Here is a 12,562-nt window from a genome sequence, read left to right on the forward strand (position 1 = left end):
GCTCAGAGGCTTAACCGACTATGGCACCCACACGCTCCTACTTACATTTATTTTAACACTAATAATACTCCTTTGAAATTATGTCTCTTGTATATCGCTCTGCACATCTGTCAGTGTCTGAGACTTATTCTTTTTATCCTTAATACATAGGAATAGGGCTCAATATATATTAGACACTCAGCCATTCTTTACTGAATAAATCAGCTTTATAGTTGGAAAGGCTGATGAAAATTCACTGCTTAGTAGTCATATTTTATCACCATTTGAAACAGTTTCCTATATAATATAGCAATTATTTTAAATTTGTGCTCTTTAGTCGTCAATTTTAAGTTTTTTATTTGTAGCTTAACAATTTTGAGTTTTAATATTTATCTGAACACTAAATCTGTACATTTTCTTTTTTTTTTTAAGATTTGATTTATTTGACAGAGAGAGGGAGAGAGAGCACAAGCAGGGGGAGCTCCAGAGCGAGAGGGAGAAGCAGGCTCCCTGTTGAGCAGGGAGCCCAAAATGGGGCTTAATCCTGGGACCCTGGGATCACGACCTGAGCCGAAGGCAGCTGCTTAACTGACTAGGCCATCCAGGCTCCCCTAAATCTGTTTGTTCCCTTATTATACTTTTGAAAATTACTTCCTTTCTAATTTTTTTTTTTTTTAAAGATTTTATTTATTTATTTGAGAGAGAGAGACACAGCGTGAGAGGGAACACAAGCAGGGGGAGTGGGAGAAGGAGAAGCAGGCTTCCCGCGGAGCAGGGAGCCCGATGCGGGGCTCGATCCCAGGACCCTGGGATTATGACCTGAGCCGAAGGCAGATGCTTAACGACTGAGCCACCCAGGCGCCCCTCTAATTTTTTTTTTTAATAAGGCAGTCTGTATTTGTTCTCTCCCAATGGTGAAATGGATCAAGTTAAGCTTCAGTATTTATTACTGATTCTGTAAAATCTAGATTTGTTTCCCATGTTATTTACATATATTAGTGAAAGCCTTAAAATCTGTAAAAATTCAGGTGTGAATAGCCTAAATCAGTTTTAAGAAACTTGGGGAAAATCCGTAAGATTGGAGCATAAGGTACATGTACAACTATGTCTAATAATTAGAATGAAGAGGTCAGTCTGGGTTAGAATATGAAAGACTTTAAGGCGATTGGATTTTATCCTGAATGCAGGGTAAATGAACAGAAGTTATTTTGGCAGGAGGCAGTCATGATCATGTTTATGTTTTTCATGTTTACTTTTTAATAACATTTTTGATAGCAGTATTAGGGTTGAGATGGGAATAGTGAGACTAGTGGCTAGAAGCCGTTTATGTTTATCCAGGTGAAAAATGAGAAGGACATGAAGACATATTTAGAAGGTAGAATCAATAGGACCTGATACTCAGTGGAATGTAAGTGAAGTGAGGTTGAAGAGATTTAGAAACTGAGTGGTTGACAGTACCATTAATCAAGATTAGAAATGCTGAGGGTGTTGATTGGTGGATAAAGATGACACAATTAGTTTAAGATGTTGTACATAAGGTTCCAAATTTAGATAGTGTAGCTATTTTAGCTCTTCAACTTGGTGTTTTTGATGAAAATTTGCACATAAATTAGTGTGTGTGGAAAAGTGAAATGACTTTTTTCAAAACACTCAAAATTAACCTGTTTCCTTGTGCAGAGTTTTGGCAATTGGACAGACTAATCTAGAATTGAGGAGAAAAGTATGGGCTTGAGTTAAAGTTTTGCAGGTCACCATAGTATGCTTATTTCTGTATTAATAAGATTGGCCAGGAAGTTAATGAAGATAGATGAGAACAAAATGTCAAATGGAATCCTTGGCAATCCTGACATTCAGGGACCAGTAGGAAAGGAGAATCCTCAAAGATCAAGGATCAGTCAGAGACTTGGAGGCAAACCAAGAAAGTGGTAACTCAGTGCCTTCTAAAAGGAAAGCATGGTTAAAGGCCTTTAGTAGTGAAGACATTATTAGAGTATAACCTGTACTATGAAACAAGTGTCCATTTAATTTTGCATGTAAGAGGCATTTGGTGACTTTAATTAGTGCAATTTCATTGGTGTGTTTGGCATGGACACAGATTCAGGAGTAACTGGGAGGTGGGGAAGAAACGGCAAACATTTGTTGATCATTTACAAATGATCATTTATGATTTAAGTAGGGTTTATATTTTAAAGTAATTTTGCATAAATAAATACATTTTGCAAAATAGTATTGTGCCATTTTACGTATGAGAAAGCCAAGACTTAAAGAAGGGAAAAACTGGGACGCTTGGGTGGCCCGCTCAGTTAAGAGCCTGCCTTTGGCTCAGGTCATGATCCCGGGGTCTTGGGATCAAGCCTCACGTCAGGCTCCCTGCTCAAGCAGGGAGTCTACTTCTCCCTCTCCCTCTGCCCCTCCCCCCACTCGTCCAAGTCCTCATCCACGTCCATGCGTGCTTGCTTTCTCTCTCTCTCAAATAAATCTTAAAAAAAAAAGAGAAAAACTTCCCCGAGGTCAAATAACTAATAATGGACAGAGTTAGGATTTGAATGTATGCCTATCCATGCCTTCTCTGTTACATTGCAAAGGCATAAAAGAAATGAAGATGTCTGTAGACTGTTTCATCAAGTGGTAGGTTTTTACTATAAAAAAGGATAGAAAGGGTTTGGTGTTTTAAATCAGAAATTTTTTGAAAGAGTACTGTGTAGTAGGAATTAAATGTGGGATCTAAAATTATGCTTCATATATAGATAATTTATTTTTATTGGCTTATTTAGATTTAAAGAACATGTACAGAATAACTTGCCTAGAGATCTGCTAACTGGTGAACAGTTTATTCAGCTGCGAAGGGAATTAGCTTCTGTAAACGGACATAGTGGTGATGATGGTCCTCCTGGTGATGATCTACCGTCGGGAATTGAAGACATTACTGATCCAGCAAAGGTAACCAGACTTACTGAAAAATCCTTCAATGCATGAGAAACTAGACTTTATATCCCTTGACTGCATCATGTGTTGTATGACTTGTGTCTCATATAAAATTAATTTCTAATTAAGGCAAGTGGGACTTCTTTAGCTATGGTGTAGTTTAAAAAGAGAGTTAAGGTAGAGAATCTATTTTACTATGAGACACCTGGAAATAGCTTAGAAGGGACATTTTGCCCACGTGGTAATCTACTAGTCCCCTTTAAACGTACACAAGAAAATGGTTTATTAGGAAGTTCTGTTAGAAATTTTAGAATTGTTAATTGTACTTTCCATATAATTGTTAACAGTTTAAAACCTACCACTATTGTCAGATTATAAAGTAGGTATAGATAATACCTAAATTTAAGCAATAATATTAAAAAAATTTCAGTATATAACTTGTGTGATTTAAATTTTTTTCTTTTTCTTCCCAAGCTAATTACGGAAATAGAAAACATGAGACATAGAATCATTGAAATTCATCAAGAAATGTTTAATTATAATGAGCATGAAGTTAGTAAAAGGTGGACATTTGAAGAAGGTGTAAGTGTTTTTGTTTTGTGATAGGCTTCAAAATATAAAGATAGGAATAATGTATTTTTCTTTCAGTTTTGAGTAATGTCTCTCTACTTTTTATTTTTGCTTATTTAAATACTATTACCAGTTTCCCATGATCAGTTTTATCATTTTCCATTATCAATTTTAGAATCTTATAAAATGAATTCAGATTGGGGCGCCTGGGTGGCTCAGTCGTTAAGCGTCTGCCTTCGGCTCAGGTCATGATCCCGGGGTCCTGGGATCGAGCCCCACATCGGGCTCTCTGCTCCGCGGGAAGCCTGCTTCTCCCTTTCCCACTCCCCCTGCTTGTGTTCCCTCTCTTGCTGTGTCTCTCTCTGTCAAATAAATAAATAAAATCTTAAAAAAAAAAAAAAAAAATGAATTCAGATTACTCCAGTTGGAAGATTACTTATTTAATCTGAGCCATTTTATTACAGTTGTTCAATTTTTTAAATCATCTTATTTGAGTTCATACTTTACATACAACAGAATGCACCCATTTTAGATGTGTAGTAAAATGAGGGTTTCCCTCCACAGATTCTAATTCTTTATTTCTGTTTTTCTAAATTAGCCAGCTTTTTTGAGATACAATTCACTTACCGTATAGTTCATGCATTTAAAGTGTATAATTCAGTAGTTGTTGGTGTGTTCACAGATAGGTACAGCCATCACTATGGCCCATTTTAGAACATTTTCCTAACCTCACAAAGAAATTCTTTATCCTTTAGCTGTCACCCCTCTACTCCCTCACCTGTCTGCTCCACCCCTTACCCCCAGCCCTAAGGTACTACTAATCTACTTCTGTTTCTATAGATTTGTTCTGGCCTTTCATTTGAGTGGAATCATATACTATGTGGTTTTTTTGTTGACTGGCTATAAGGTTTGACATGTATTTGCACATTACAGTGCTCCATGGCAATCAGATATGGAACTAGTCTGTCATCCCAGAAAGTTCCCTTGGTCCCTTTTCATTCAGTAACCCCCATCCCACTCCTAGCCCTAGGCAACTACTGATCTGCTTTCTGTTATATAGTATAATTGTTCAGTTTTAAAATACTCAATAAAGAAAAAAATTTACTGAACATAAAGAAAATTGTGTAGTGCCATTACAATTGATAAATAAATGAAAGATACATTCTGCTTCTTCAATTTGTAAAGTCTAAGAAATACAATTTTAAAAGTTTTATCATGAAATACGGTGATTAAAATTTTTTTGGTTCACCATCATTAATTACATACATAATTTAGATAATTCGTATTGTTACTATAGTCATGTATTTTCTGGTGTTGGTATTGGTTTACTTTCACTCCTGTTAACACTATTTTTCCTGTCATACTTTTATTACAGATTAAAAGACCTTATTTTCATGTGAAACCATTGGAAAAGGCACAACTAAAAAACTGGAAAGAATACTTAGAATTTGAAATTGAAAATGGGACTCATGAACGAGTTGTGGTTCTCTTTGAAAGATGTGTCATATCATGTGCCCTCTATGAGGAGTTTTGGATTAAGGTAAGAAAATTAGATGCTCTGAAACTTGAACATATTATAAACATTGATCTAGTGACTAACCTTTTTTGTACTTCTGTTGAATGTTGTTCATATAACTATATCTGTTGCATTAGGAGATGGTCTGCTTGCAACCAGATTTGACTGCTGCATATGCCAACCTCGTTGCCTCTCTTCGTCCTTCCTTACAGAAACTAGTCTAGTGGTTCAATAAAGGTGCTGAATGGGTTTAAAAATAGAATTTTATCGTTCTGTCACATATTTAATGGCTCGTTCAACTGTAAATTATTCAGTATTTCCTTTGTTTCTGTATGTAGTATGCCAAGTACATGGAAAACCATAGCATTGAAGGAGTGAGGCATGTCTTCAGCAGAGCTTGCACTATTCATCTCCCAAAGAAACCCATGGTGCATATGCTTTGGGCAGCTTTTGAGGAACAGCAGGGTAAGAATGAGGAAATTCAGTTGGTATTTTTGGGATTTTAAGGTACTTCTGGATAAAGTTCTAGGAATTGAGTCTTGAGGGATGGTGTAAAGCAGAGGTCAATAAACTTTTTCTGTAAAGGGCCAGATGGTAAATATTTTAGGCTTTTCAGGCCATATGGTCTCTCTCCTGACAACTCTACCATTATAGCCCAGAAGCATCTGTAGATAATAAACAAATGAGCATGGCTGTTTTCAGTTTTAAATAAAAAAAAAAAAACAGGTGGAGGGCCGGATTTAGCCTGTGGACTGTTATTTGCCAGTACCTTGCATAAAGGATATTTCAGAAGTTTAAACAAAAGCATAAACATTTAATTAACATTTCTAGGTAATATTAACGAAGCCAGGAATATCTTGAGAACATTTGAAGAATGTGTTCTAGGATTGGCAATGGTTCGTTTGAGAAGAGTAAGTTTAGAACGACGGCACGGAAATATGGAAGAAGCTGAACATTTGCTTCAGGATGCCATTAAGAATGCCAAATCAAATAATGAATCATCGTTTTATGCTATCAAACTAGCCCGGCATCTTTTCAAAATACAAAAAAACCTTCCAAAATCGAGAAAGGTGCTTTTGGAAGCAATCGAAAGAGACAAAGTATGTATTTGTATTTTAGAATATCTTTCATAAAAAAACAAAAAACAAAAACAAAAAAACAACAACAAAAGAACAGTGGTCGTTGTTTGTTTTCTCATTTTGGCAACTATGATGAAAGATTTGGTCTGTATGTAATATATTTTATTACTAAATGAAGACAACAGTCCCTCTAAACTGATGTTGCCATTCTTTAAAAAATTTTCAAATTATTAGGAATTAAAAGGTTGAGAAAATTAAGATTATTGGATTACAGATTGTTGCAGACATTGTGACACTTTCTGTTTCTCTCATGTTTAGAAATTTTATAGCAGATTTACTGATTATTCTAAGTAGAGGACTTGGGAGAATATCTTATAAACAAAAGCATGGCATATGTCTACGTCTTAGCAACTATAACAGTGAGATTCTCCTTTTCCAAAGTATTTCACTTTATCAGTTGATAAAAGGCAGTGTATATGATATTTCTCACTTTTTAGATTTTTAGCTAATACCAGGTCTGTTTAAGACACAGGTCTATAACAGTGTGTTTCCAGCTGCAGTTTAAGATGATAACAGTATTAATGGGAACTGTAGAAACCATTTTTTAATATTTTATTTTATATTTGTCATGGTTGGTCAAGCCACATTAAACCCAAGATAGGATATAGGGTTTTAACTTACTGGGATTTAACAGTTTGGCATAATTTGGGAGATACTAGGTCATTACTTCTCAATGTGCTAATTAGTTTTTTCACCTGTTTTGATATATGCTCAAAACATTTAACATGAGTTATATTTTAATACGATTCTCAATATTTTTCAAACTTAGACATAAAATTTAAGGCATTTTAAATATCTGTGTTCTAATAAAAATATCTTAGAAATATTATTAATTGATACTGCTTTTTACACAGGAGAATACAAAGTTATACCTCAATTTACTTGAAATGGAATATAGTGGTGACCTCAAACAAAATGAAGAAAATATCCTAAATTGTTTTGACAAAGCTATACATGGTTCATTACCTATTAAAATGAGAATTACATTTTCTCAGAGAAAAGTGGAATTTCTTGAAGATTTTGGTTCAGATGTTAATAAGTAAGATCTTAATTATATATTATCTATTTGCATAGTAAATGAGCATTGATAATTTTGGTTGGGAGTTTGATGATTAGTGCAAATTCATATATTGTTAAATTTAAAATGTTTGCCTAGGTTACTTTTTCCTCATATATATGGAGGGTAAATTCAGTTTTGCAAATGTGTATGTGTTTAACAGGAGGATAGATGGTTTGTCTTTCCTTCAAAATTGTTTTCGAAATTTTAGCATGGTAATGTAAACAATGAGAGAAGGCAGGAAACAGCAATCCCATGAAAAAAGAAATGGGTCAAGGATTGAACCCTAAAACACAGAAACAGTATATAGGCCACTAAAGGGGGATGGGCTTAATCTGAAATAGGGATGCCGTTTTATCTCTGATTGGAGAAAATGGATATGGTTGCACAGAGCATGCCTAATGGACTCAATTTAAGGCATTGTAAGAAGCTGAAAGTTGAGGGTGGTGGAAGGATTTACTCTAAGGGATTTGGGAAAAGGAGAAGCTTATGATTTATAGTTGCAAAATAGAAGAGTGGAAGTATTGATTAGAGTATTGCTGCTGTTCCAGTCTTAACTGCTTCTAGTAGGGAACTATCCCACGTAGTAGGCATGTCCCTTTTCTAATTACCCTAATTAATTTAAAGTGATTTCTATTGAAACAGCTGTTGATAAAATGAGGATTTATGTGTCTTTATGTATGTATACATTTTTGATGGTTGAGTAAAATTTTAGCTAAACTAAAAAACATTTTAACAAGTTAATTTTTAATACAATCGTATATATGTGCTTGACACATTAAATGTGTTTTATGAATTAGCTAATGAAGGTATAAGTACTGTTTTTTTGTTGTTGTTGGTACTGTTGTTCTTTTAATAGATGAAGAGAGGCTTAAAGAGATTAGAAATTTTTCCAAGGTCAGTTAGCTGCTATTTCATTGTGCAGCTGGGATTAGAACTTGCTTCAAAGTCTGTGCTTCTAACTACCTGTGCTGTATATTTAGTGTCTTCTGTTTATTTTGTACTGAAGAAGGTGCACAAAAGAAATGGGACATTTAATTCCAGGTTTTAGTCTAGTGGATGGTATGATGATCAGAGGAAATATGTAAGTATATGAGGTGGCACAAAACTGTTAAAGGCGACTGATTTCTGTGGATCAGAATGGATTTGTCATCCTTCACAGAGGAGATGGGGCTTCATTTAGGTACTACTGGATTCTGACAAGGAGAGGATAAAATGGAAGAAAGTTAAAGTTCATTTAAAAGTAAATTTGCTTGATTGGAGGGCTTTTGAAGTAGTAGAAGTGTGATGTTGATTGTGCTGTGTATTGAACAGTAGGCTGGGTTAGAGCACATGTAGTACCACAAATAGACAGTAGGACGCTATTAGAGTTTTGACTGGGATTAAATGACATATTTGAATTTTGCAGTAATATGTGGACAAATCTAAGGCTTAACACAAAGATGCCAGTTAGGCCCTTGCAAATATAGTTATAGAGGGTCTGTATATCAGGTCTAAGATTGTTGTAGTTGAAATTTAAAAAGGCAATAATTGAAAAATAAATGAGCTTAGAAATTTAGGTAGCGGTATAATGTATTAGTAAGAATTGATGTTTAATTCAAATATATGCTTAAATCTTAGCTGTGTCACTTACCATTTGTGTATTCCTCAGTTTTCAGATTTTCTCGTTATGATTGAATCTCTCTTATCACCTAATCCACAGGTTGTTAAAAGTCTTAAAAAAACCTAGTCCATTTAAAGTGCTTGATGTTGAGTAAACACTCAACCAGAGATTGCTGGTATTAACAATTTTTTTATTGTTATGTTAATCCCCATACATTACATCATTAGTTTTAGATATAGTGTTCCATGATTCATTGTTTGTGCATAACACCCAGTGCTCCATGCAGAACGTGCCCTCCTCAATACCCATCACCAGGCTAACCCATCCTCCCACCCCCCTCCCCTCTAGAAGCTGGTATTAACAATTTTATAGCTTCTTGAACATTTTGGGATCAGAGTTACTGGTTGTTATCATTAGATGTGTATGTATGCAGGCTGCCCAGGGAAGTTGTGTATGCATGTCAAGTATATTAAAGTCATTTCTACAGAAATGTTAATTATCTGTGTTCAGGTTTATGATTACTTTAAAAAATAAGGCCATTTGTCTTTATAAAAAATATTTCAGAAAATGGTAAAAGGAAAACAAAATCTTTAGGATTTTACAGTCAGTTTGGCTTCTAGTGACATCGTTTTTGAAGTTCTGAGTTCCAGGTGAGACTTAAAATACACGTATCATGTTAGAAGTTTTTTATTTATTAAAAATTATCTTTTTTTTTTTAAGAAAAAGGATTTGAGAGCACGCACATGTGCAGGGGGGAGGGGCAGAGGGAGAGAGAGAGTCTTAAGCAGACTCTGTGCTTAGTGCAGAGCCCAACATGGGGCGTGATCTCATGACCCAGAGAGCATGACCTGAGCTGAAACCAAGAATCAGATGCTTAACCAACTGTGCCACGCAGGCGCCTCCTAAAAAATTATCTTTTTAATCAGTGATAATTCCACATTGTAGATTTGAATTAGTTTTTTTTTTTTTTAAAGATTTATTTGAGAGAGTGCAGAGCGAGCGAGAAGAGAGCATGAGTGGCGGCGGGGGGGTACTGTTGGGAGGGGGCAGAAGGAGAGGGAGAAGCAGGCTCCCCACTGAGCAGGGAGCTCAATGCGGGGCTCAATCCCAGGATGCTGGGATCATGAGCTGAGCTGAAGGCAGACACTTAAGTGGCTGAGCCATCCAGGCACCCCTGTAGTTTTGTATTAAGTTTTAATTCAGTTTATCACATGGCCAAAAGTTTAAATATACTTTATCCTAACTGGTGTCCAGTATCTTTAATAAGCAATGTTAAATTAGATCTCAAAGTATATAAATTACGGAATGGTCAGGACTCACTCTGCACTGGACAGAAACCCTCAAGGTCACTGTCTTAGTTGTGTAAAACTTTCTTAGGCGGGCTCTCCCGTGTTAGAAATAACCAAAGGTAGCTCTTGACCAATATCCCATCACCTTTAGCCAACTGTAGTACAGAGAACAAGCATTTTTCTAGTAGCTCAAAAATCCCAGGACTTACTAAATGTCTAGGTTTGGGTTATATTATTGGTCAGGGGTATATAGTACTGTAATTGGCCAGTCCTGAATCCCTGAAGCCCCATTTGAATCACATGGGCTGAGAAGGAAAGTGCAGAGTAGTGCTTTCCCAAAGGAAATACATTGGAAAAGGTAGCTGGGAGGTTTGCTTATTGGTTCATTAAAAAATAATAAAAAATCAATGGATACTCATTGCAACATATTTTTGTTTCTAAGTGGAAATAAGTCTAAAACTTTATAAATTTGTCAGTTTGGTTTTTGTATATTCCAGAGGATTTTTTTTTTCCTTCCCTCTCAGGCTTTTGAATGCTTATGATGAACATCAAACACTCCTAAAAGAACAGGATTCTTTAAAAAGGAAAGCAGAAAATGGGTATGTAACTCCTTGCTGAATCAGGAAGGGATGCTTAAAAGAAGACATTTCATTGTGGAAATGCCTTTAAAGATAAATATTTTTACATGTTACCTTCATGTTGTGGTAATTTAGTACTTTATATTCAGAATTTGAAAAAATCATACAAAACTGGTTAAAAACTTTACTAAAACAAATGTACATAGGTACAAATGTACACATTCATCCATTTGTTTTAAAAGTACTTAATCTCTAGGAGTTTTGAAAGTTTCTATTTTGTCCTTTTTAGATCAGAAGAACCAGAGGAAAAGAAAGCTCACACAGAAGATACAACTTCATCATCTACACAGATGATTGATGGTGATTTACAGGCAAATCAAGCTGCATATAATTATAGTGCCTGGTATCAAGTGAGTTCACATAATTGAATTTTTTGTTCATAGATGTTAATTAGAAAAGCATAAGTTAGGATAGTTTTTTTTTTTTTTTAACAACTACTTCTACTCCAGACTGTACAATAAATTGTCTTACGTGGTTAAGTCTTAGAATTTTAGCAGTGAGCACATGCCTGTTTTCTTAAATGTATCTGATTTTATAAATGGAACCAGCCAGTTCTAGTATGCTAACATGTGTGCTTTTTCCTTTCAGTACAATTATCAGAATCCTTGGAATTATGGACAGTATTACCCTCCTCCTCCAACCTGATGAGAAAATATATCAGATGGAATGTGTGAAAAATACGAAATTATTTTTTTTTAATGAGGGATGTAAACATAGCGTAAACTTGTTGTATTTGATAACTTGTCTTCCTGTTTCTGTGTAACATGATTTGTTTAGTAATAGGGGAAAATGTCACTTAGTAGCTTACCACAGATACTATTTCCTACCATTTATAAAATTTACTTTTTATTGGAGAACTATTTTTTTGATTTTTGCATTAAGTGGTCTAGAATTCTTTTGCAATGCATTTGCAACAGAGTTTTGTAGCCTTAAGGGGTAGGAAAAAAAACTGACTGCAAATCATGTCAGTGTAGTACAAGATCTGAAAATACATAAGGGCTGGTTATTAAGGATTTACCTCTGTAAAAAAAATGGATTTTTAACCTTTGATGACAAGGTTTTGTCTGTTTCAGTTATCCTTGTGAATTTGGATTTAACTGCAGAAAAGATATACTATTAAACACTATGTCTTGGGATAGAGATTATAAATGAAAAAAATGGAATGTTTGCATCCCTTTTAAAAGATGAAAATCATATCAAAAGTATGTTGTTTCAGGAGACTTTGTATTTAGAATATTCATGTAAAACTTGTGAGCAAGCTTTCATTTTGATCAAACTGATCATCCTCATTTTTGTAATAAAACTGAAGAAGACTCCTCTATAAATTGTTATGAATTTATTGGGGGGTGGATCACCTCACAATATTAACTTTTATTCATCATTATTAGTGGTTCATTGGTTTTGAAGTATACTTTTCTTGAATTTAGTTATTATCTTCTTGCCAGAATTAGACCATTTAGCTTTTTGCTTCCTCCGTTTCTGTGCTCATTTTCACTATACAGGAATATTTATTTAAAGATTTTTTAAGAGGAGGGGCACCTGGGTGGCTCAGTTAGTTGAGCATCCGACTCTTGGTTTCAACTCAGGTCGTGATCTCAGGGTTGAGATTGAGCCCCATGTGGGGCTCCGAGCTCAGTGGGAAGTAAGCTTGAGATTCTCTTCCTCTCCCTCTCTGCTCCTCACTCTCCCTCAGGTCATGCACATGCACTTTTTCTAAAATAAAAAAAAAGCTTTAAAAAAAAGTTCTTAAAAGATCTTTAAAAAAAGGTAAAGATTTTAAGAGGAGTGCCCCTGGCAAAGCTGTCTAGACAATTTTACTGTAACTCCCTGTTCTGATTAAAGCCTT

At 35.1% G+C, this 12,562-nt stretch overlaps 1 protein-coding gene and 1 non-coding gene across 7 annotated transcripts in view; both read left to right on the top strand.

Annotated features, from left to right (window-relative positions):
* Positions 1–12,041, top strand: part of PRPF39 (pre-mRNA processing factor 39) — a 38,231-nt gene extending 26,190 nt beyond the window's left edge. For all 6 annotated transcript variants that reach the window (XM_036111475.2, XM_078053629.1, XM_078053631.1 and 3 more), the window contains 9 exons: positions 2,754–2,919; positions 3,379–3,486; positions 4,850–5,014; positions 5,329–5,455; positions 5,822–6,090; positions 6,984–7,168; positions 10,603–10,677; positions 10,946–11,066; positions 11,305–12,041. In XM_036111475.2, coding sequence (XP_035967368.1) covers positions 2,754–2,919; positions 3,379–3,486; positions 4,850–5,014; positions 5,329–5,455; positions 5,822–6,090; positions 6,984–7,168; positions 10,603–10,677; positions 10,946–11,066; positions 11,305–11,361 — 1,273 coding nt within the window. In that variant the 3' untranslated portion in view covers positions 11,362–12,041. The remainder of the gene's footprint in view (positions 1–2,753; positions 2,920–3,378; positions 3,487–4,849; positions 5,015–5,328; positions 5,456–5,821; positions 6,091–6,983; positions 7,169–10,602; positions 10,678–10,945; positions 11,067–11,304) is intronic.
* LOC118547828 (small nucleolar RNA SNORD127) lies at positions 6,191–6,276 on the top strand. The gene has a single exon (XR_004923287.1). It is a non-coding gene; the product is annotated as a small nucleolar RNA SNORD127 (small nucleolar RNA).
* Positions 12,042–12,562: the final 521 nt, after the last annotated feature.

This window comes from Halichoerus grypus, chromosome 8 (assembly GCF_964656455.1).
Source record: "Halichoerus grypus chromosome 8, mHalGry1.hap1.1, whole genome shotgun sequence".
NCBI classification, from domain to species: Eukaryota; Metazoa; Chordata; class Mammalia; order Carnivora; family Phocidae; genus Halichoerus; species Halichoerus grypus.